We start from the raw sequence: 25477 nt of genomic DNA on the forward strand, positions 1-25477 counted from the left end.
GCTCACCTTCAGCTGATTCGGCATGTTTTACTTTGTGCTGCCTTCAGGTGCTCCTATTAAGATCCGATGCGATTTTAAAGGTCCAGTCACGAATGCTATGAAATGTTATTTTGGTAAAAAATAAAAAAATAAAAAATAAAACAGACCTGTACCAGGAACTGACTCTCTTAAGATGTTGTTTTACTTTAACAAAACAGCACTTAGTTCATTAGAGCAGAATGAAAAAGACAACACAAACTTAGACTTAGAATCTTCTATGCAATTTTGTATATTAAAACATATAATTAATGTGTGCAACTCATTTAATTGTTAAACAATTAGTGAAACCAGACAATTATATAGCCTTAGATGCTCAAGGTCCCTGAAGGCTAACTTACTGCATTATTACACAACAGCCTTAATAATTACAGTTTATTTTGTGATTACATAATGCAAGTTCCTTACTATAGTTTACATGATAGTAGCTTATTGATATAACGACTACTAGTAATAACACTGCCAAGAATAACAAGAAGAAGAACATGATGACTAGGATAGATATAAATTGTGAAAAAACCGAGTGTCCCTAAAGGCAGCATCACACACAGCACTCCCACAGTCCCTAGCGCTTCCTTTTCCAGCAGCGCCTGCGATCATGGCGGACGTGGTTGCGGAGCAGGTAGCGGACCAGAAACCCGTCCCGGACCGGGAGCTGAACGGGGAGGCGGACGACAGAGAAGAGGCCGACCCCGTCGGGGAGGCAGCAAAAAAGAAGAAGAAAAAGAAGAAGAAGAACAAGTCCGCAACGACAGGTGAGGCTGGCTTGAGCAGTTTTTTTGCTAACAAGCTAGCAGAGCTAATGTTGCTTATAACACTACAACCAGACAGCTGCGTCGAGACAGCAGCAGTTAGCTGTAACGAAATCGGAAATGAGGGGAAATGGCCTTCAAAATAAAGGTTTTCACTTTCTTTTTTTCGGGATGATGATCAATTTATTAACCAGAATTGAAATGGTACGGAACATGTCATTGTTATTAATCCATTGAATGTAATGTGGATTCCTATTTCTTGCAAGGTTTGTATCATTAAGTTTGTACAACAATTTATATTGATTTTTTTTCTTTCTTTTTTTAATATGGCAACTTAATTTGGATTTCCAGATTCTGGCTAACCTGTCTCTTGAGCACCCTTTTACAACAATGTCATGTATTAAATAATTAACATTTAACAAGTAATATTAATGTTGGTAAGTTTGTCTTTTTTGTTTTTGACAGTCATAGCTTGCTTTTTTTGCATTATATTTTTCACTGACACCCAAGTGACCCAACTGATGTTTATTTTAAAAGTCACGCCGGAAGGACGGTGTCGGAAAAGTTCTGACCTGACGCTTATCGTTATTAGCCATGCGGGTTCAGGGCAGTGTGGGGGCTCTTGCTGTCAGGCCTTATAAAACACCCCGTGCTTTAGTCAGAGCTCATTCAGGGACGGTGACATTTAAAACAGCTGACACAGGAAGTAATATACTGCTTATTTTTTTAATTTTGTTTAGAGAAAACGCGAGAATCTGCGGATCTAAATGCTCCGGTTCTCCTTGCCAACTGCATTGAGCCTCAGCCAAGTTTTCCTGTTTCGTAATTCCCCGTTTAAGCGAATTATTATGTAATAAAAGCACATCCAAAGGAGGCTTTCTTTCTTTCAAAAAATAACTCACACTAAAACATGATGAACCTATGATCCACATACATTTTTTTCGTACCAAACTTTAGAGACATTTATTTTGTATTAATTGTGCGTTGTGATAACAATGCTCCCTGCTGAATAAATACATCGACATAAGTTCTGTATTATCACAACTTTGACTACCTACATGTTGTGGAGAAAGAAACAGTTGTTTTTACCCTTTTAGCAAGTGAGTCCTAAACTCTTAAAGAAAACCAGAGACAAGTGTTGAGTTTAGGTTGAAGGAGGTTGTGAAGAACTATGTGAAAGCAAGCAGTGTCAATTAAGTATGTAAACTCCACTTTCCACAGCTGAGTCAACCATAGTTTTGCTATTGACTCCTTAAAAATCCGGGCAATATATAGATATTATATCCATATTGTGATATGAGACTGGATATCGTCTTAGGTTTTGAATATCGTAATATGGCATAAGTGTTATCTTACCGTGGTTTTAAAGGCTGCATTACAGTAAAGTTATGTCATTGCCTGATCTTACCAGACTGTAGTAACTGTTCTATTATTAGCCTTTACCCACTTAGTCATCATATCCACATTTACTTGTTTTACTTTTACTTTACTGCCCGTTACCCCTACCAGGGTATGGGCCGCCAACAACAACAGCTCTCCAGAGTCCTCTGTCCTGGGCCATTTTCTCTAACTGGTTCCAGGTGTAGCCCATCTTGGTGGTGTCAGCCTCAAGGTCGCGTCGCCAGGTGTTTCTTGGCCGACCTCTCTCCCACTTGCCTTGTGGGTTCCACATTACTGATGATTATTTATCAAAAATCTCATTGTGCAATTATTTTGTCAAAGTGCCAAGTGTCAGCACCACTGTATCGTTGCAGTATTGATATCGGGGTATTTGGTCAAAAATATAGTAATATTTGATTTTCTCCATATCGCCCAGCCCTCCCTCTCTGCATCCATAATGGTTGTGTGAGTAGCAGAGCAGCTCACACTTTGAGCAAGCAGTAATTAATGTACAACTACCGAACATTGGCAGTCTCTCACAACACATTTATTATTGTTTTTCTTTGTAAAGGGTGTTCTCCTTAACTTCAAATCATGTATGATTTACATAACCAAATACAAATGAATGAGTGCTGTAGAGTTTGACGGTTTTGATTGGGATGCCTCAACCAAATCTTTCTTCTCTATCTGAAGTTATAAAGAGAGGCCGGTGTCAGTCATGTGACGAATCCATGTTGAATACAGTTTCTTTCTTTTCTTTTTAAAGTTTACTCTGTGGGCATTTTTAGCCATTATTTGACACGACAGCTGAAGACATAAAAGGGAAGAGAGATGGGGGAAGGACATGCAGCAGAGGGCCGCGGGTCGGCGTTGAACCCGGGCCCGCTGCGTTGAGGAGTAGACCTCTATATAAGGACGCCCGCTCTGCCAACTGAGCTATACGGGGGTCATCAAATACAGTTTTCAATCCTGTGTTTCTACTTTCTTAGATCTATTTAAGTCAGAATGGGTTGCTGAGCCTTACCTTACTTGAAAATGACAGCAAAAGTGCGTCACATAAAGATTGTAAAGTGGTACCTAGTATTAGTTGACAACCCTGAGGTCATGAAGTATTGTAATGGGTATAGAGAGCGATAAAGTATTTATTTTGCCTACCTAGTAGACAACCGGTTACGTTTTTCCTTCATTCTCGGCTAGTGCTGGGTACTGAACTTAGAGACGTTTAAGCACTGACCAAATTGCCTCCATAGTATCAAGTTCTGAAAAATGCCTTGTCATTCAGTGCTTAATTTCAATACCTAAAGCCGCCTACACATGAGGCAAGGCAAAGAGGCAGAGGAACGTTCTGCAATGGGTTGCACCCGTGGTTGCGCCTTGAAAGGTCAGCGGCAACCAGGTCAAAGTTGAAATAGTTTAAACTTTGAGCGCAGCACCCAGCGGCGATTCGGAGCAGTGCATGGCGCCGGGGGTAGCGCAGCGCCTGGGTGGGCGGCACTGCTCCCCCCACCCAGGAAATCAGGGGAACTGCCGAAGCAGAGCAGTGTGTAGGCCGCTTAAGGATTAAATCTATATCTCTATTATAGATCTAAGGTGTCAATGCTAAATGTGCATCTGTCCATTATAAGACGGTCTGATACGTATCTAGATGCATGGGATACGATTCGATGTTGGAACGATGAGATACGCTTCAATCTGACAGATAGGGTTACTATTCGTTTAATGTGCCTGAATCTTGTTTTGCTTTGTTTTAGTTAGTTTTCCATTGTTTTTATCTTCATGACCTGTAAAGCATATTTTAATTTCTTGAAAAACGCTATATAAATTCAATTTATTATTGTTAATGTACACACATTCATTTCCCATTATGAATTAGGTCCAGGTTACACAGTCATTGTGAGCTTTATAATACTGTTGCGAGCGTTAGCATGTGGTTAGCGCACTTTAGTGCTAATGAGCCTGAACAGGATGAGCAGAAACATGGAAACGTCAATATAAACGTAACACACCCAAATGCAGATCTATATTTATACCAGTCTACTCACATGTTTATGAACACACACATGGACGGATGTATTTTTAACCGCTGCTAGTTGATCGCTTGGACGGTTTATGTGTAGTTGTCGTTGACGATCTTCTTGCTGCTGCAGAGGCTGATGGAGTGGCCGAGGTGACCAAACAGCTGGAGAAGCAGGCCATAGAAGACAAAGAGAAAGAGGAGGATGGCGAGGAAGGTGATTGTCTTAACACCTGATACAACACACATCATCTTCTCACTAAAACAATCTCAACACATCGCATGGTGGTTGGTGTAACAGCAGTATCTTGACTTGCACAGATGGAGATGATGGAGATAATGCGACAGGGAAAAAGAAGAAGAAGAAAAAGAAGAAGAAAGGACGTAAGTTGACCACATTTTAATTTGTTAGCGCTGCAAAATATGTGCTGCAGTGCTGTGAAGAATGTCCCTGACTGTTTTATAAACTCAGTTGAAAAGAGCAATCTGTTCCCAGCTGAAGTTTTGCTGTCTGGCCTGAATTCAAACGCAGAGTCGGTTTGATGGAGTGTTTTATTTTTTATTTTTTCCTTTCCTATCAGCCAAATGTCAGACTGATCCTCCATCTGTGCCCATCTGTGAGTTATACCCGAGTGGAGTATTCCCCATCGGACAGGAGTGTGAATACCCCATCGTACAGGATGGGTAAGAAGAGCACACACACCTACACCTCTATTAATGTTCGGGCTAGTTTCCTACCCGGTTCATCAGTCATGTCGGAGCTTAAAGAGATCGGGCTTTTGCTGCCGTTGCTTTACAACTCTGAAAGCCAAATCTTTAAAATGTATCTTTAAATTAAACATTTCTGTGGCCTTTTCTTGATTTTATACATCTTTTACATTTATGCTTGCTGTTATATTATATTGTTTGTCTTATCCGTCTGTTGTTCCCTCATTTTTTTTCTTCCTGTAAAGCACGTTGTAACTTCTGACTTAACAAAATCAGAGGGGAGTATTTGCAAGTCGGTTGATAGTATCCTGCCTTCAGGTCTTTAAGGGCAGACATTTAGTTTGAGAGTACTAAAAATCCTACTAGTTGATGTTGTGTGCAGGTGTTTATATTAGCAGTAAAACTTCTTACAAAAATCATGTTTAAATTAGCCTGTTATTTAAAATGTTGGGGATAACCTTGCAGCTGTCTACAGTACTACACTGTACTGTGCTTCTGTGCAGATGTATTCATTGACCGTGGTCTGTTGATAGTTATCCTATGGCTTACAAGTCTTTAATGATGTAAAACCAGGTACTGCCTGCCGTGTTAAAATGCTTAATTTCACCTCTGACTATCCAGAATTGCTCCACAAAAAAAAGTGTGTTGTTGTGTTCTTTGCCCAGTCGCAGTGCAGCGTGGCGTACGAGCAGCGAGGAGAAGCGAGTTCTGGATAAAGCCAACGAGGAGATGTGGAACGACTTCAGACAGGCGGCCGAGGCCCACAGACAGGTCCGCCAGCACGTCCGCGGCTTCATGAAACCCGGCATGACCATGATTGAAATCTGGTGAGGCTGCGCTCATCTGTTCAATCCGTATTATCCAGTAATATAATTATTATTATTATTATTATTATTATTGTTGTTGTTGTTGTTGTTGTTGTTATGTGGCTATCTGGAACTAGACGGGCGGTATTCAAACTGTGAGGCCCTACCTCAGGGGGCACGGGAGAGTTGAAGTGGGGGGGGGGGGGGGGGGGGGGGGGGGGGGGGGGGGGGGGGGGGGGGGGGCAGGCACAGTGCCAGCCTTTGCACACCTCTCAACTCAACAGAGTTGTTCCAAAGCTGCGTTCTGAGCTATTTTGCTCTGTTGCATACTAATTGTTTTTTGCTTTGAACTCCTTTTGTCCATCACCCTTCCCTCCAGTGAGCGGTTGGAGGACTGTTCTCGTAAGCTGATAAAGGAGGACCGGCTGAACGCCGGCCTGGCCTTCCCCACCGGCTGCTCCCTGAACCATTGTGCTGCCCACTACACTCCCAACGCCGGAGACACCACTGTCCTGCAGTACGACGACGTCTGCAAGATCGACTTCGGCACGCACATTAACGGTACCACAGGAAACAAAGTGCTGCTTCTACTACTCTTTGTGCTGATGAAAAGCGATGCATTGAAGTACCACTCTTAATCCATAATGGATAGATAGAGCAGCTTCCACTACAGATTTACACTTCAGGCCGCTAATGGTTCACTTTTTTTTACAATAAAAGAATGAAAATCAGTTGTCTGACTGTTGGAACTTGGCACTGATACGAAATTCATTACACTTAAAACAGGATGGGCGGTTATAATTTTCCCAAAAAAGTTCAGTCTTTGTTGTAAGTGCAGATTGATTAAGACAGATCTATTCTGTGTGTGATTACACACTTTTGTTTTTACTATACAGACATAAATAGAAACAAATAGCTGCCTTTAAGAAAAAATACATGCAGAAATAAAAAAGGCAGGATAAAGATTTGCAGAGTGGTTAGCTGGAATGTCAGAACCAATTATTAGTAGCATTTAGAGGGCTCAAATATACTTTGCTTCTCACAACAAAAAGAAGACTGTTTTCCAACTATCCTGTATCATTATACTTACTGTTAATGTTGATCTTTTGTCAACATTTGAAATCATGCTTTTTAAAATGTGGCAAAGACCAAATTGCCATCTGCTTTTCTAATATTCTGCTGCTGGATGTTTGACATAGAGGAAAAATAACCTCTAAAAACCCAAATCAGCTTGGAGTACCTCGTCTAAAGGATGCTCTGCTTTCTGCTTGGTGTCTGTTTGCAGGGCGAATCATTGACTGTGCCTTCACTGTCACATTTAATCCAAAGTTTGACAAGCTGCTGGAGGCTGTGAGAGACGCCACCAATACTGGAATCAAAGTATGACTACTACACAAATAGGGTTGGGTACCAAAACCTGGTTCCACTACGCAACCGGTAGGAATCAGACCGGACTAGAACGCAAATTTTGGATCCTCATTTTGGTTCCACTCAATGTGTCGACTGGAATATTTTCCCTCTGTCGTTCCAAAACGGACGTAAAATGATCACGTTTTCTCTGTAGTCTACTGTAAGCTAGCTACCGTAAATGTAGACTACTTTTAAAATGCCATATTTTCCCTCTGGGCTCACCGGAAAGGACGAAAAGCATATTAACCATTCACTGCACGTGGGCGTAGTAAACATATTACCCTAATGTTAGCCAGTTGTGTGTGTGTGTTTGTGTTTGTGTGTATGTATAAATGTTAATATAGTAAGTTTCAATAATTTTCCATTTCCTGTACAAAATGAGAACAAGCAAGACACTCATATTTTGTAGAAAAATGAAAAAATATTCTCATTTATTGAGGTAAATTTCTCTAGACAAAAACTGAGGTAACAATTTGCATAGTATAACTTCCATAAAGTGGATTTGATCTTTTCAGTTTTTCAAGATTCGGTGTAGGAATCGTAGCGATCCAAACGATACCCAACCCTATGCACAAACTCGGCTCTCTCTCTCTGAGTCTCCCTGCAGCTCAGGACTTCCTGTTTGTTTGTTGCAGAACGCTGGCATCGATGTGCGTCTGTGTGACGTTGGCGAGGCCATTCAAGAAGTGATGGAGTCCTACGAGGTCGAGCTGGATGGCAAAACATACCAAGGTAAATGGTCAAACTACACACTGCACAGTAGGGACGCCCCGATTAAGTGAATTTTTTTGTCTGAGTCCTTTAATGCTGAGACCGAGTCTGCTCCGACACTTCTAGTACCTAAAATGTTGATAAAATTTGTGTTGATTACGTTGCTTTATTTTAATAAAAATAAACACCAGAATCTTGTGTATGAAGTGCTTTGTTTACCTAAATCTCGTAAAATAAACAGTACAATCACAACAGTGCAATAGTTTTACCCCCCCCCCCCCCCCCCTTCAATTCATATTTTAATGTGTTAATAAATATTTTAATGTCTGTTTGTTTTGTTTATTATCTCCTGTCCAGTGAAGCCGATCCGCAACCTGAACGGCCATTCGATCGGTCAGTACAGAATACACGCTGGCAAGACTGTGCCCATCGTTAAAGGAGGAGAAGCAACAAGAATGGAGGTGAGTCAGTCATGACGGTCACCGCTCTCACTATACGCAATATCATGGCTCGGATATTTGCATTATCAGGATTTTTCATATCTGTATCTGTGCGAGTGAAGTCTAAAATGTTGCAAATCTAGCTGTTTGTAGAGCTGCAGAGATTCATCGATTACTTTAACTACTTACGTCAACCATTAAATTAATCACCCACTTTTTTTAGATTGTTTTTTGGGCTTTTCCACCTTTTAATTTTTGAGAGAACGGTTAGCTGAAAAAGGGGAGAGAGGGGGGGAAGATGGTCACAGGTCAGATTCAAACCCGGGACCTTTGCATCAGGGCATAAACCTCTCGGTACATGTGTGTCTGCTCCACCCCTGCTCCACCCTGGCCACACTCACCGACTTGAAAATAAAACAAATCTCTTGATTGTTTGAGTCTTTTTTTAATGGGAGATTCTGAGTCCAACTTCTTAAATGTGAATATTTTCTGAATTCTTTAGTGACTGCAAAAAAACAAGACATTTGAGGACATCATCTTGGCCTTTGGGAAACACATTTTTAACATTTTACCACATTATTGACCAGACAACTATTCGATTAGTGAAATGAAACAACAATGAAAAATAACCGTTACTTTCAGACCTAACTCTGTCTTTTGAGCCCTTCATGTTTGATAACTTCAGAGGCTTTTAAAAAAAAAATTCTTTAGTCGTTCCGCTATTGATTGATTGTTTTTACACTGCAGGAGGGAGAAGTTTACGCCATCGAGACATTTGGCAGCACGGGTAAAGGTATGGTCCACGACGACATGGAGTGCTCTCACTATATGAAGAACTTTGACGTCGGCCATGTCCCCATCAGGTAAGAGTTTGTCTGCCTTTAAGATGCATTGCTGCACAAAAAACATAACTATTATTTAATGTTGGTATATTGTTAACAGTCTGATACAAATCCTGAAGATCTGATTGACACATTTTGTGTCAACAACCACGCCCCTTAGTCATAAATCATACACCTACTGGGGATTTCTTTGTCGTCTAGATAAACTGTCATGACTCCAGGTGGCTAGCGCTAGTTGGCTATCTTGTACTGATGAAGTTGGCGTGCATCTACCAGAGAAACAGACTGAATCTTCTACAATGTAGAGCTGTTCATATTTAAATTGCGGTCTTAAATAACGGACACTTACCTCGTCTCCAGGTTGCCCCGAGCGAAGCACCTGCTGAACGTTATCAACGAGAACTTTGGCACGTTGGCGTTCTGCCGGCGCTGGCTGGACCGTCTGGGCGAGAGCAAATACCTGATGGCCCTGAAGAACCTGTGCGACCTGGGCATCGTGGACCCCTACCCCCCCCTCTGCGACACCAAGGGCTGCTACACCGCTCAGTTCGAGCACACCATCCTGCTCAGGCCCACGTGCAAGGAGGTGGTGAGCCGGGGAGACGACTACTGATCGCCTGACTCCACCCGTCAACAGCACCTCACCTCCTCGTCCCCCCCCCCCCCCCCCCCCCCCCCCCCCCCCCCCCCCCCCCCCCCCCACCCCCACACAGCACCTCCACGCCCCGTTAGCAACTCCTCCAGAGAAACGACAGAAAAGCGCTTTAAAAAGGACTGTGAGGGATGACGAATGCTACTGCATTCTACCCACAATGCACCGCTCGCAGCTTGCAAGGAAGAAGGATTGGCTTTCTGAGGTTTTTTTTTTGTCATCACCCACAGAAATTAAAAACAAGCCAACACATTTATGTCGGAGGAAACATTATAGTTTCTTGCAACTTCCTGCGGACCTCGCTTTGCAGAACTTTCAAAACTGTCAAGCCAGCTGCTGCTGCTGAATCTAGTGCACCCCCCATATTCAAGGAAACGGTGACTGTGGGGAAAACCTCTTTTCATTTCTTAAGTTTTCGATTGCGCCACTCTGAGCCTCCAGTTCTTTAGTGCTCGAGTTACATTCAGCACAAATGCTACTGATGCGTTCAAGAAGTGGTTGGGCCACTGCATGGCCAGGAATCTCTGCTAAACACATACATCTTCACACAAACACCGGGCATCTGCATCTTTATGTTGGGCTTCTGTCGCAACGGGTGGGGCCTCTGCACTCTGGCCCCCTAGTCATTGTTTCTTTGATATTTTTTAAAATATCTTTGAAATGGTTGCTGCCACTTTATGTTCCCCAATGAAAAATTCTTCATTTTGAGCTCCTTAAAAATGTTTTTGTAAGAAAGGAAAAAAAAGTTGATTAAAATGATTTTGTTCATTGTGTGCCTCTCTTCTGATTTCTTTCAACAAAATCGCCCAAAAATAACATGGATGATTTCAGACAACGTTCTTCAGGTAAAATTAAGGATTACTTTCATTGAATTGTTTAGGTTTTTAATTTAATCTAATAGCATTTTAATTCCTTTTTTTTTTTAATGGTTTCAAAACAAAACCGTATCCGGACTAAACTTTGACATCTACTCATCTGTGATCCACTCAACATCCTCTGATCTTAATGGTTAGTCAAAATAATTCTTAATTACTGCCTTTTTAACTAAAAACGTATGTATGTATAATTTGATATAAATGAGGCTTGTTGACCATGAATTTTAAGAATAAGTGTAAAACGTATTATTAAACTAGCTCAGGTTAAAAAAAATTCAATTCAATTCAATTCAATTTTGACCTGGAAGGACAAGTTCATGGTTGACAGGAAGACAACACAAGGGTTCAGAAGCTGGAGAAAGTGATTGGTTGATATTTTTCGGGGATTACACTTTTTTTTTTAAGAGCGTTGGATGAGAAGATAAATACCACTTTCAAATCTGTCTTGTTAAATTTTAAACAGTAAGCTACCAGCTAGCATCTGGTTAGGGTGAAAAACTACAGGCAGAACGTTTCTTTCATGCACTGATCGATCTTAAAATGGGTTATATTGCATCTACTCTTTCAGATTAGTGGGGAAAAAACACTGAAAATGCACATCTAGGTGTTTATTTTACTACACTTTGTCTATCTGCACCTGTACATTTCTTCTAAATTCACCGACACTTAGAATTAGATAATGCCTTATTTGCATATTTAAACTTGAAATACAAAATAGAATTGTCTTTATATAAGTAATTACTGGGGAAGTTTCATGGTGATACAGTGTGTTAAAACTCTTCACCTGTAGTGTCTTGCAAAGATGAATTTTACAATAATATCTTTAGAGGGCTGTTCTCATACTCTGAGCCAGAAATCTGCACTCCAGTAGATGGACTGACTGTATTTATAGACAGACACCATTAACGTCCACTCAAAGCACTTTTAACAGTAAAGCCATTCACACACACACTTGCCCAAGGACACTTCAACATGCAGGCGCAGGGATCGAACCCCCAACCTTCTGATTGGTAGGCAACCACTCTACCATCTGAGTCACAGCCACTCAAATAGCTATTGTTACTTACTGTACATAAAATGAACTCTGCCCTTGTATTCCTACTGTATATATATCTTACAGAATGGTTTGTTCATAAATCATTCATAGCCTGATTTACATAACATTTCTAAAAACATGGTTAAAATTGCTTTTTTCTTTCTATGGCTGAAAGTATTTTCTAATTTATTCTGGTGTGTCTAAAATTCCCTCTGTAATAACTAAATAAGAATTTTGAATCTGGATTTATCCAATGTTAAGATTTATGTCCTGGAAACGTTAAAGGCTATAATTGGTCATTATCTGAAGTAAATACTTGGTTAGGCAAACTTTGATTTTGGGCAACATAAATTAAGCAGCCTTGACTAGCTTCCTGTACAAAATAAGAACAAGCAAGACACTCATATTTTGTAGAAAAATGAAAAAATATTCTCATTTATTGAGGTAATTTTCTCTAGACAAAAACTGAGGTAACAATTTGCATAGTATAACTTCCAAAAAATTCACACGCGCACACACATCCATGGGGTAGTAACCAAACATGACACGTCTGACAATAAAAGGAGAAACATGAACTGTGCTTTGAATTCCCCTCTGAAAGAGAAGTCAGAGGGAACTTGGTTGAGGTGGAGAATACCTTTTTTTTTTAAACAATTTTCTCCAGTATGGAGATAAATATCACAATCTGTATATACTCCAGAAATCCTGTTCAATCTGGATATTGTACTTAACAGATGGTAAATTAAATACAATATGTACACGTACAGTACACACACATACACACATCTACTTAATGGTGATAGAACAGTCATAACTGCTGGTGGTGAACAGTCGGCGGTTGAATAAAACCTTTTAAAACAGTCAACGGCCTCTTTTCTAAAACCTGTGAGGGGGATTGTATAAAAATACATTCAAAATCTAAATGCTGGTCTGGCATGGGACTGCCGCTGTGGAGATTCCACTTTTCTGAATTGGTAAGAACTTAAAAAATATACTCTCAACAAAAGGGCACTTTTCTAGTACACTAGTTTGCGTGTAGTTTGGAAATGGTTCACACTCTGAGGACAATTACATTTTGGAGAAGAGAGGTGGCAGCATTTAGCTAAAAATAATATATATATCCCTTTGGAAATTTAATAGTGAAAGAGGGAAAACAAAAAAAAAAACACACCCAGCAAATGTTGAACCGTTTTGGAAATGCTGAGAGGTTTCTTTCCAGAAACTTGTCCCCAGGCTTTGGCTTGAGGTCTGCCAATTTTCCCTGACAGACTCAGGAGTACTTCAGGGAGAAAAAATAAACTTCCTACCCTGCTTGTGTACAGAGAAGAGACTATAAACTGAGTAAAAACAATGCTGGCGGCCGATTCTGTAGACATTAGTGCATTTCTGGCAGGAAATACATCCATCAAAACTTTACCTGTCTAGAACACAGCGAGGCCATTTCTAGTGAGTGAATGACATCTTACAACCCTACATCCAGTTCTGTGACGACGATCTAAAGTGACTGAGAAACATTTCCGTTGATTCAAACAAAAACAAACGAGCATTTACAATCAACATTCACGAAACGCAGGTTGGCAAACACGTGAATACACCTGTGCGACCTGTAGAGGACACTTGAGTCTGTTGGCTGCTACTGAGACACATCTTGGCTGATACTCTTTATAAAAACAACTGTACACAAATCACAAACATCACCATTTGTCTTTTACAAATACCTACATATAAACACCATATACAAGAAGTTCGCAAAGCAGAACCAGGCTTTTTTTTTTTTTTAATAAAAAGGAGTCCTTCCTCTCTTTTTCTTTCTTATTTAAAAAAATAGATAACAAAGACCCATCCTCCTCGGATATAAAATGCCCAAAGGAAGATGGAAGCGAGAGAGCGATAGGTGGGGCTGTGCTGATATCTTCTCGCAGAGTGGTCAGGTGCAGCTGAGGAGGATGGGGGGTGGGGGGGAGATTGTGGTCTTATAGCGGCCGGTCTTTGTCCTGAGTTACTCGCTGTGTGTAGAAGAGGATGTAGGCCTGAGCACGACAGACCTCCTCCACTGAACACACGTTCAGCTTAGAGTCATTACAGTGAACCCAGAAGCCTGCAGGAGAAAACAAGAAGGCAGTCTATTAATAAGAAGGCAGTGTATTAATAAGAAGGCAGTGTATTAATAAGAAGGCAGTGTATTAATAAGAAGGCAGTCTATTTAATAAGAAGGCAGTCTATTTAATAAGAAGGCAGTCTATTAATAAGAAGGCAGTCGTAGCACACAAAGACGCCTGAATTAACAGGAGTTCTGAATTATTAGCCAAATGTACCCATTTACTTAAACAGGACTTAACAAACCAATTACACACATGGAGATTATTTACTCAACATGAGGAGTGTGGGGTTGTATAATTATTTATGTTTGTGTGGCATTTAAATGGAACATAAGAAATCTGGGTATCCATATCCCTGTGTTCATGATTCTACCAGTATCAAGGTTTCTGAGCATCTGTGTCTTGTTTTCTAAATTGGATCAGGGTTTGAATTGTGAAATGAAATTATATACGTGCAATGGAACCTTTATCCTGTAAGTAAAAAAACTTGATTCCAAGAAAATAGTCAGGTCTCTATTAAATCCATAGCTCAGTTGGTAGAGCAGGCGCCCATATATAGAGCTGTACTCCTCAACGCAGCAGGCCCGGGTTTGACTCAGACCTGTGGTCCTTTACTGCATGTCACCCCCTCTCTCATGTCTTCAGCTGTCCTATCAATAAAGGCTTAAAAATTACCCAAAAATCTTAAATCCAAAATCCTGCTGTGCTCTCCACTAACCTCCTTCTGTGTTGTAGCAGTACGAGGTGTAGTGGCCAGATCCGAAGCCCTTCCCATGATGCATCACCACAGCAGAGAGGTCGTAGAGGAAGTGCTTTGGGCGTGGCGAGCTTGCAGAGCTGGGGCTGCTGGGATTGGAGCAGGGCACTACTTTGGGTGAGGGGTCTCTGCAGCAGTAGGGCTCCATGTTGAGAAGCTGGTCGAAGCTGACGTGGACGCCGATCTTCTCCCGGTGGTTCCGCCCGGACCACCTGAGGACCAATCACAAGTTAGAGAGCCGGCCAGCCGCTGAGCTAATAGTCTGCATCGCAACGGTCCTCAAAACGATAAATTACAGCTGGGTTATATGAGGAAAAATATGATTGGATAAACAAAAATTGGCCGACCGGTGCAAAGTCATCCTACCTGAAGCGTTTGAGGTGGAGCCGCAGGACCTGAGGCAGTTTGTGGACCATCAGCTGTTTTTGTGCATCAGTCAGGAGGACTGGTTTGGAGGAGGTCCGCCGTCGAGCCGCTTCAAACAAGAGCAGAGAGTTCAAACGCAATTCAAGTTGTTGCCTCAGCTTTGCTGCATTCTTGTGACCAACAGCCATGAGAGCTAGGATGGACTCATTTCTGAATATCACTGAACGTCAGTTCTACTCATTTAGATGACAACTTGCACAGCTGTATATTCTCATTTAGGACGAATGGGTAATTATTTACTATGGCAGAAAATTCCAACAATATCTTTCTCTCTTGTAGCCTTTAGTGTGCATAGAAATAAAAATAAAAGTTATAAAAGAGGGAACGTTGAGTCAAGACTATAGTTTCTCTCTGGCTTCTTATTCAAAAGTCCAGAGTCTAGTTAGTTACGGGCACGTGGAAATGGTTTCGGAACAAGACAAGTTGACAGGTTACTGCAGAACATTACTGCCACAATCTGTTTGGGACCTGTGTAGCATTTTAAATGTTTAAATGTCTTTAAACTGTAAAACCATGCAGAAAGGCCACAACAACACAATAAGAACACCAACATGTCTGATAGTTTTTCAGGATTTTCAGACAAGTATGAACAGCGTGACATGTTTTAAATGAACGTTTTGATTTGACGGACTGATCGATTTGCCATGTCACACAGACTTGGATCACTTTAACCTCTTTTCGCAAGAGAACTAGAGAATAGGTTGGACTAGCTGAATACAACAACTGGAATTAGAATAGAACATCATCAGCATATGTAAATGTGTTAATAATGACAAGTCTCTAAGTTAAAAGATAAAGAGTGTATATGTGTGTGTGTGTGTGTGTTTACATTATTTAAACTCACAGTTACACTGCTCACAGGCGTAGATGTTTCCCTCCAGCGCTTCAGTCTCCGTGAACTTGGCCAGCATTTCCGTCAAATGGCATGAGGCCTGAGCAGCATGCTCCCTGCTGTTACTGTGATACCGCTCGGGGAACTCCAGCGACAGATCCCAGAAAGGCTCCACAGTGTTGGAGCGATGTTCGCAGGCCAGGCACGTCACCTGCATATGAGAGGGAGGGAAGTAAAGACATGAGCCGGTGTAGTAGTATAGTATGCATATTATTCTAACCCTAATCAATCTGGCTGCCCTAGCCATGCTGTGGGCTGTTTCCCTGTCTTTTTATACAGAATCAAACATATATTAAATAAAAGTGGTGAATAGCCACAGGGCAGAGATATCCCCAAAACCCTACACAGCCCTCCATTCAGCAAGAGCAGGTGTCAGTGTGTGCTCAGCCTCCACAAGTACACACAAATCTCTTGTCCTCACACTAACTCACTACACACCCTACATTACTCAACACACAGAGCATAGGTGCAACCAATTAAAATGATTAATATGTAAACTATATCAATGGAAGGAAAGCTGTACTGCTCAAGATTATGATAGCAACATACAATTGGTCTATGAAATGTCACAAAAGAATACCTATGACAACTTCAAAAAGATCAAGGTTTAAATGTCTCAAAACCAAAAAGGTATTCAGTTTAGTATACTATGACAGAATGTAGTAAGTTCTCACAGTGGAGAATTAGAAACCAGACAATGAATAACATTGTTTCATAATTTTTTCCATGATTGAAAAAGTTGGTGGCAGATCATTTTTCTGGTTCGATTTTTTTGCCAAATAGCTTCAGCTCTACTCAGGGTCGTACCAAGATCACTACTGTGTTAACAAGGTACACGTTTGAAAGAAGGTAGGAGAAAAGGTCAAACCATAAGCAACTCAACCTTAAAAACACACTCAAAATGTAAGATTAAGGTCAGAGACGGAAGCTTAGCCTCCATTTAAGTACGTAAAGTGATAAATGAATCCACCCAGCCCAATTTAATCTGAATTGTGAATTAGTAATACAGTTCAGTCAGAGTTGAAGACTGTTGAATTATCACTGGGGTGTGTAGGCAGATCTGAGTGGGTTAATGTGTGTGCAGGCATCATGGGAAGTGAATCAGGCAAAGCGTGTGAACACTGCAGAGTTAAGAATGGTTAAATGAAGGTAGGGGTGTGTGTGTGTGTGTGTGTGTGTGTGTGTGTGTGTGTGTGTGTGTGTGTGTGTGTGTGTGTGTGTGTGTGTGTGTGTGTGTGTGTGTGTGTGTGTGTGTGTGTGTGTGTGTGTGTGTGTGTGCGTGCGCGCGTCACACCTGGCTTAGGAGCTGGCCATGAAAGATGGTGTTGACCACACTGAGCACCTGTTTGATGAGGCGTTTCTGGGGGACTCCTGCTGTGGTTGTGTGCTTGCCGGTGCTCTCCAGCTCGTGTTGCACCTTGTCCAGCAGCTCACACAGAAACTCCTGAGCATCTTGCTGAGCGTAGCCCCTGAACGCCGGGATCAGCTGCCACACCGAGTGGAGCATGGCAAAAGGCGATACCAGCGCCCACTTGCCAGACCACATAACCTGGAACAAGGTGTGCAGCTCGTGGCAGAGCGAGATGTGCTTTGAGCTGGGCTCTTTGGGTTGTATCAGCTCCATGCTGCGGGCCCGTGAGGCCCCACCACTGAGCCCTGCCCCAGAGCCTGAGCTGGCCTGGAATCCCCTCCTTTGGAGCAGTGGGGACTGGGAAGAGGGCTTCCCAGCCAGTTGCCCGTGGACGGCAGATGCTAGTAGTTCCAGTGCTTGGGTCAGATCCAGGCGCAGAAAGCACTCCCTGAAGACATGGAGGTGGCTCAGCACCTGCAGGATGGAATTCATATAACAGGTGTTGCCTAAATTCCTCAAGCCGGTCACTCCAGGAGTGACTGTGGGACGACGTTTGAAGGGTGAGCCACCCTGTTTGGTACTCTGCTTGCGGCGAACAGGCGTTTGAGCAGAACGGGGGGTTGCTGAGGGTGTTTTGGGCTTAGATTTGGAGGTAAAAGAACAGCTCCGGGGTTTGGAAGTTGGTTGGACCTTTTTCGTCCGTCCCCCTTTCTTGGGGGTAGCAGTGGCAGGGCTTTGAGTCCTTGTCCTGCGGGTGAAGGACGGGGGCACAGGTTTTTTTGTCTTGTTGCATGCCCTCCGCGATGGTGTGGCAACTGCGGCATCTGCAACTCTCTGGCTTCTCTTACGTAACCGGCGACTCTTCCTGAGAGGGACATTCTCCAGCTCCTTCTGTAGCTGCCTCTTTAGAGCCTGCCTCCTCTCCTTCACCTCCCTTTTCTGCTCCTCCTCCTCCTCCCTCTTTCTCTCTTCTTCCTCCCTCTTCTTTCCGCAGTCAGTCAGTGCGAACCATAAGCGAAAGACACGTCCCATAAGTGCCCTGCGGCGGTGCCAGAGCGCAGTAAACATCCTGTCCTCGTCCCTCAGCTGCAGCTCACGGGCACCGGATGGCATGAGGGCATCGGGGCCAGCACTAGCGGAGCGGAGGGTGCGCCCACTGCGGGTGGTCACCTCATAGTGCTGGCTCTGGATGGCGCTGAGTGTACTGCGAAGCAGCTTCAGGTCTCCGGTGGCGTTATCATTCAGGACATAGTCGTCACACAAGTAACAAAAAACGTAAAGTTCATTAACCTCCAAAGCCAACGGGTGGTGCTGCTGCTGGAAGTGCTGCAGAGCATGTTCCTCGATGTAGCGCCCGCACGCCACATGAGCACAGCCCAGGCAGGCCCATATAGACTCGCTGGTGTTGCAGTCCGCGCAGTGCCACTTCTGGGGGTTGAGGATGGAGTGGTCTGGGGCCAGCCGCAGCCTCCCCACATGCTTACACCTATCCATTACACACGCCTGCCTGCCGAGCTGGCTGGCTGTGTCAGTCAATTACTGACTGTCTGTGTGTGAGTCTGTGTGTCAGTGTTTCACACTGGCTTCATATCACCATGGTGACCATGGCGAGCTGAGAAATAAGACCCTCCCAGGGCATGGTGGCTTCTAGAGGGGAGAGGGAACAGATGTGGTTAATGCAGATGAATGGATGGAATAAGAAAAAAGAGATGCAGGGAATCTGTGATTCAAAACAGAGTAAGTTAGATAGGCAAGTTCTACATAATTATGTTACTGTAATCTTGTCTTAATATTGTTTGAACATCTACCCCTACAGGCCAAACATAGTTTTAAAAAAGCACATTTGGTGTATTTCCATATCAAAATGACATCCTGTTCTTGTAAACATAACATTGTTATCTCAAAGTCACTACGTCTAACCTCAAGTAACTGTTTTATAGCTACACACAGTAAACCGCGGCAAACTGCCAGATGGAAAGCAGGCTGTCACATTTCCTAACAGAAACATGGGCCAACAGTAAAAGCACTGCAGTGTTGTGTGATGCATCCACTGAAAAACAGAAAGGTGTACAGAACAACATGAGCTCTTAAACCTAGATATGAACCCATAGACAAGACAAACATCTGAGTATTTCCGGAGATGGTGACTATGAAATAAAAAGTCAGCAGGCACAGTGATAGTAGTCACGGTGACTTTACAGGAACATATTTTTCTTCATCAAAACCTAATACGATAAGCAGCTAACAGGCAGTAGCTTCTGATTGTGCAAGAGTTCTCCAAAAACACTGATTTAACAAACGGTTGTACTTTGGTTTGAGGCCAACTAAACTCAACCCAGAACCCTTCAATCAGCCTCCACTCAACCTCTCCTGGCTTCTTTTCACATCCCTGGGGGTTGGTGTACCTCAGCTGAAAAAGTGAGGATCCTTGAGTGGGCTGAGCCCTGTCAACCCCCCCTTACTGAGGTCAAAGAAGAAAGATTACCGGACAAAAGGGGGACTGAGCTTGCAAAGTGGTGCACCCTTTGTCTGGGTACAGGAGTAACTTTGCTGGGGAAAGGAAAAGAGTGAAAGAAAAACAAGGACAGAAAACTGACTGTTAGGAAATGGTGTATAAACAGAGAGGGAAAATGATGGAGAGACTGGAACACAGACCAGATGGGAGGACAATGAATAAACATGACGTTTCTAACTTCAGGAATGTCTTTTTTTCTGCTGTGTTGTGCCTTTATTTAATTTAGCGGTTTAAAAAAGCAAAATAAGAGTGAATCAAAGCGTTCAGGTCAAAGTAGGCGTTTGTTTCCAAGTTATATTAGAGTGGGCGTATTTAATTGGTAAATCATCAGATTGTGACGTCACGAGTGTGTGCAGCCGCTGTGATATAAATAAAACCTCACGTTGTCAAGAGGGATCCAAGACAGACCTTGTTGAGTTGATAACTAACCTTCCGTCTCGTTAACATTGATCATTCACAGAGTATGAAGTCATTTCAGTTTGATTCTTTAGGTGGTATCATGATAACCAATTAAAAAAGCAGAATACCTGTAGCTGTAATCACTAACTTCGCTGTGTACATCCGAAGCTCGCTGATGATTATCCGCATTGTAAGTTACAGTAATCACTACTGAGCTTTAGGAATACAGTAACTGACTTGTTATGTAACGCGAGATAGTGACACTTGCGGTTTATCTCTCGGGAGAGATGTTTATCAATGAGAGTTTACAATGTCCCCGAAGTTTTAGCTATCTGGTAACGTTAGTTAGCGCGCTTTGCCTGGTTTGTCCTTGTGGCTGCGTGGTCTTAAGTGGCTGAATACCCTACAGTCTAATGTTAACACGGGTTAAACAAGTCTCAACAAAACACTACGAGCTTGTCTAGCCTTTAAAAAAAAACGGTACGACATAACAATAGAACAAGACGCGTGTTAAGGACTGTCGAAACAACTCAACTTTAAGGTAACGCTATCTCCAGTTTAGGTTAGCGTGTACTTGATACAGCTATGAGGAGTTGCGATTACAAAACACTTAAATTTTACACAAAGACAATGTACACCACTGCAAAACCCTTACAGGACAATTGTATGAAATAGCTTGACATACAAGTACAAGCAAACAAAAGGTAAGTAGGTCAGCTCTGTCGTTTTTAATTTATTTATTAAAAGGGATTAGTGAGCCCTAGCTGCCCTGCTAACATTAGCCTAGCATGCTAGTTAGCATTAGCCTGCCATAATCCTACAAGTTCATCCGTTAGCCGGAGGTCAGCTCCCAGCGGCAGCCGTAGCTTTAAAACGAACCTGCGGGATGTGTTAAAACAACACCAAAGGTATCATCGGCTACACTGTTACACATGTATTATGAATCACTGTGTGTGAAAATAAAACAGCATACCGAGCCTCTCCTTCATGGCAGCAACTCCTCTGTTTCTATAATGATCGCCATCTTGTCAGTCCTTTTCGCGTGGTGCTGCCTCGAGCGCGTCCTCTATACGTGACGTTGTTGTTGTTATTTTTGTTGTTGTTGGTTAATGAGTTGTTTCATTGAAGCCAATTTCTGCCAATGTGATGTAGAAAAGGTCCCGTAGTCATTAAAATGAGAAACTTTCTCAGAATAATGATTTAGTTTCTCAGCATAATAATAGTATATCAAAAAATAATGGTAATAATAGTCTCAAAATAACAACGTATAGCCTAACAGGTGACGATGTTCGCTCACCTTCTATAAAAACACTCTCTTTTTTAAGTTTTGTTAAATTGTCATTTTACAGATTCTACTCCAGTTTATAAGTTTAGTGTCAGACTAGTTAATGCTGGGTTAGGTATCGTTTACTTCCTATTTCATAGTATTCCCGTCCGTTGTTGCGTTGTGGTGCTTTTGTGAGCCTAGGTGTAGTACTTCTTAGTTGTTGTTGTTTGTGTGTTGTGTCACGGTTTCACTATTCATACAAATAAGCAGCAAGCCAAAGACAAAATCAATGCTTTGCAATGCAACGGTATACCATTAGGGGGAACTGCTGCACCACTTACAATCAGGTAGGCTGGTTGCACCAACGACTCTGTTATCACAAATTCAATTAAAGGCAATTTTATTTAAAAGTGAAAGCCCAAAGTAAAAGTAGCAATATGTAAATTAAAATTCTTATCATAGGTTGTTTTTAAACTCTTTATTCTGCAAAGTAAGTCCGGCTGTCAAATAAATGTATTGGAGTAAAATACGTGTCTTTAAAACGTAGAGTAGATGTATGAAGTAGCAGAAAAGGAAAATACTCATATTAAAATCATAATATTCAGTGTTAAAGGGGAAAGTACCTTTATACTTTAAGTATATTTTGTCGATTGTATACTTTTACTGCAGGACTTTTACTCATTATAGACTGTTTTTAGACGTGTGCTGCTAGTTTTACTTAAGTAAAAGGTCTGAATTGCACTAATTTTAACCCTGAAAAGGCTCTTCTTTCATGGATCACAATTGTGTGTGTGTTTTTATTCTTGGCTCTAAAGCCATGCAGTTGTACCTTTTAGGAGGTATTTTAAAGTCTTGTGTGCTGGTGTGGGATGCAGGTGTAGCACTTCATGCTGGTTAATGGGGGCTGGTGGCACTCACTATGTAGATGCTATCAGTCTATGCCAGAGATTTTATAAGACAACAACACTGTAATGTCTGCTGTGTGGGTTTACTGTAAGTCTCCACTCCAACAACATCAACCATAACTGGGGAAAATATAATTACTGTGTGTGATTAATTGTGAATATTGTGTGAGTATACAGTAGAAGAAAGCTTCAGTGAAAGATAGTTTATTAAGTGTTATTATTATACCACATTGTGAATTCCTGTGTAAATATTGTAGTTTCACTTTAAACATCTTGACGTGAGAATAAAGGAAGGACTTGGTTTTCATTCAGGAAATTGCGCCTGAAGGAGGACTTTTAATCTCAACACACGCAACATGACTGCATGTGAAGAATCCTTCTCATGTACTGATTAGTGGGGAACTGATCCATACAAGCCTTCTTAAACCCCCACTCAACAGGGGGAGTGTGGTAATAGGTGTGTGCTTGTGTGTGTGTGTGTGTGTGTGTTTGTGTTTGTGCTTGTGCTTGTGTGTGTGTGTGTCAATGGACAACAGGGTTGTGTGTGAGAGAGATTAAGGGGCATTTGTGAGTGACTTAGAGAAAGAGGTATGTGTTGATGTGCCATGCGATGCCTGCGGATCACCTCTAATGTTTTTCTCCCTCTATGTCCCCGGGCCTTCACCGCAGTCGTGTCCAGACATGCTAACTCTCCCTCCCTCCCTGTCCTCTTTTCATCAGCACTTTCTCATAAACACACATTTTTCTGTTACAATACTTCTGAGGACCTCACGATGGTTTGCCAACTTCTATCTGTAAAGCTGCATTACATTATTACACGATTAACTCATAGAGATTTATCACTCAATGTTGCAGCTTGACCTTGCTTTGGTGCTTCTTATAGCTCATTGTTTTGGTTTTACAACATGTTTACACTACGTTTCAATGTCAGTTTTTCTCATGGGCCCTTGTTTTTAGCAAACAAGCTGATAAAACCTGGAGTACACTACCCGTCAAGCGCCAAACAGTGAATAGATAAAGTTTGCTAGAAACAAAAGAGCTGGATATTCTTTCCCAGGAGTTGGTGGAGAATGAAACATGCATACAATGCTAGGGAATACATATGTCAGATGGCCAGAAATATGACTAATAAGGGATAACAAAGTTGTACTATGTGTGTGACTAGGTGTTATTCACTGGCATGTTAGTTGTCAACTGAAGCTTTCCCGATCCATAATTGTCAAAAATCAGCTGACATAGCTTTAAAGTAGAAATCGGAAGTGAATATAGCTTCTTTTTTTTTTTTACAGTTTGAGAACTATGCTTTCTTGCTTTCTGGAGTGCTATTACGACTGAGTCTGAGACTCCAGGAAGTCACTGGTTAGGCACAAAACTCATATAAAACCACAACTTGTAAGGATTAAACAAATTAGATAAATTGTGACAATTAGTGAGATTTAGAGATGCAAGTGGCTGGATTTTGTTGCCTTTGGATGGAGCCAGATTAGCGGTTTCCCACTGTTTCAAGTCATTGTGCTATAAGCTAAGCTAAACGGCCTGTTAGAAGTAGCTTCATATTAACCGTGTAGAAATGGGAGTGATGTTGATTTTCTCATCTTGAAAAGAAAACAAATAAGCCCATTTTCAAAAATACGGCTGATGTCGGGTAGCTCTTTCTACTGGAGCTCAAGGTTGTTTAGCAAGCATGACTCAATCTTACAGAATCGTTCACATAATTGTAAATACGTCCCCAACATTATATATCTTAACCCCAAATTAAGTTCTTTTGCAAAAGGGTTCTTTACCTGGACTTCATAAGAATAGAAATTCACAAACACACACAGAGAAACATGTAGCTTTGTGATCTGTTTTTATTGGACGGTTGTTAGATAATGTCAGTGAAAGGAAGCCATTCCGGTGGTTTCATGGTGGTGTTAACGCAGCTGGATACGGTGTTGGTTTTGTGGCGGTTGAAAACACAGGTGCAGTGGAAGCCAGGGGGAAATGCTTTACTTTGCCTGTAAACAAAAACATCTCCTGTAATTTCTGCTCTCAGATTTGGAGCCTGCCTGGTATGGTTGCTGAGGCCGAATGTTAACATTGGATACTTGACAGCCTCTGCTGTTTAATCTGTTTTTTAAAGAGTGTTCCGACTTGTCACGAGGGCCTGTTTTTCCTCCCAAACTGTCTGTCTGTTGTCACGTTGATGTGTGGGTTTGTTCATAATGACTCAATGACATCAGGACCTTGTTTTCATGGCTGTATAATAATCAGCAGTAGCGTCTCAATCACTCTGCTATGTCAACATCGCCCTCCCTGTTCTAGCTTGCTCTGATGATCTTCAGGTAGAGAAACATTCCTTGTGTGTGTGTGTGTGTGTGTGTGTGTGTGTGTGTGTGTGTGTGTGTGTGTGTGTGTGTTTGTTTGTGTGCAATTAAGTAAAAACCAAAGAGCGTGAATAGTTTCTGAGGACAGAGCTGGATATTTTCATGTGAAGGAGTTTCAGTCCGGTTTCCTATATGCCATAATATCCTCATTTCCTCTGTAAGTGAATCAAAGCTGATGGGATAATACTGACCGCATGATTTACTTATCCAGCACACACTTCCTCTCATCATACTCCTGAGAAGAAATCCCCTCCTTTCCATATTTTCTGCTTTCATTTCCCTCCCTCTGCCTTCCTCAGGGCTTGTGGGTGCTGGTAGCTCTGTGACACCCATAGCAGGCCAGTTTCTGGGCGTCTGTCTCAGGGTGATGGGTGCTACCGATGAGGGGCATTGTTACTCCCTGCGAGAGGAGGGGAAGGCGGGGGGTTATTGTCCCCAAGCCCGCGGGAGCTGCCAAGCACTCCGCGGCCAATAGGAACACAAGAATGCTGACAGGACAAAGGCCATAACTCCATTCTATAGCAACACAAGCGGGGTATTGTGTTCATACAGGCACACACACTCGTGTATACACACACACACACGCACATGCATCTATTTGCCATTACTACAATAACACATACACATATGCTACACTGAAGCAAACTATGCATCTGTGTAAGCATGCCAAACACTCATTCATCAACTAGTTTCCCACACCACGCCACCTCCCACAGGACATCTCCATCACAGCCTGAGAAGGGCCAGTCTGGGGACAATGAGTTGGGGCGAGCGAGCATGAGAGACAGTGAGAGAGGGAGACGGGGGTCCATGGTTCAGCTGCAGCAGTTTATGTGTT

General features: G+C 42.1%; 3 protein-coding genes across 4 annotated transcripts in view; 1 reads left to right on the forward strand and 2 right to left on the reverse strand.

The window, feature by feature from the left end:
• Window positions 1-581: 581 nt before the first annotated feature.
• metap2a (methionyl aminopeptidase 2a) lies at window positions 582-10395 on the forward strand. Of its 2 annotated transcripts, none has more exons than XM_034863830.1 (12): window positions 582-791; window positions 4316-4399; window positions 4504-4566; window positions 4764-4866; window positions 5556-5717; window positions 6076-6257; window positions 6982-7076; window positions 7742-7838; window positions 8175-8278; window positions 9005-9120; window positions 9460-9752; window positions 9794-10395. In XM_034863830.1, the coding sequence occupies exons 1-11, from the start codon at window positions 635-637 to the stop codon at window positions 9710-9712; spliced, it is 1416 nt and encodes a 471-aa protein (XP_034719721.1). In that variant the 5' UTR covers window positions 582-634; the 3' UTR covers window positions 9713-9752; window positions 9794-10395. The 2 variants fall into 2 exon arrangements, with proteins under 2 accessions (XP_034719721.1, XP_034719722.1); XM_034863831.1 differs by having other exon boundaries at window positions 9460-9738; window positions 9796-10395.
• A 1888-nt stretch (window positions 10396-12283) lies between these two features.
• On the reverse strand, window positions 12284-21299 carry usp44 (ubiquitin specific peptidase 44). Its single transcript, XM_034863828.1, has 6 exons — window positions 21075-21299; window positions 17131-18834; window positions 15789-15987; window positions 14885-14993; window positions 14480-14730; window positions 12284-13760 (listed from the first exon to the last, which is right to left on the reverse strand). The coding sequence occupies exons 2-6, from the start codon at window positions 18679-18681 to the stop codon at window positions 13636-13638; spliced, it is 2235 nt and encodes a 744-aa protein (XP_034719719.1). The 5' UTR covers window positions 18682-18834; window positions 21075-21299; the 3' UTR covers window positions 12284-13635.
• Window positions 18102-25477, reverse strand: part of ntn4 (netrin 4) — a 32565-nt gene continuing 25189 nt past the window's right edge. The window contains exon 11 of the transcript XR_004655497.1: window positions 18102-18111. The gene's annotated coding sequence lies outside the window, so the exon portion shown is untranslated. The remainder of the gene's footprint in view (window positions 18112-25477) is intronic.

This window comes from Etheostoma cragini, chromosome 23 (assembly GCF_013103735.1).
Source record: "Etheostoma cragini isolate CJK2018 chromosome 23, CSU_Ecrag_1.0, whole genome shotgun sequence".
Taxonomy (NCBI): Eukaryota; Metazoa; Chordata; class Actinopteri; order Perciformes; family Percidae; genus Etheostoma; species Etheostoma cragini.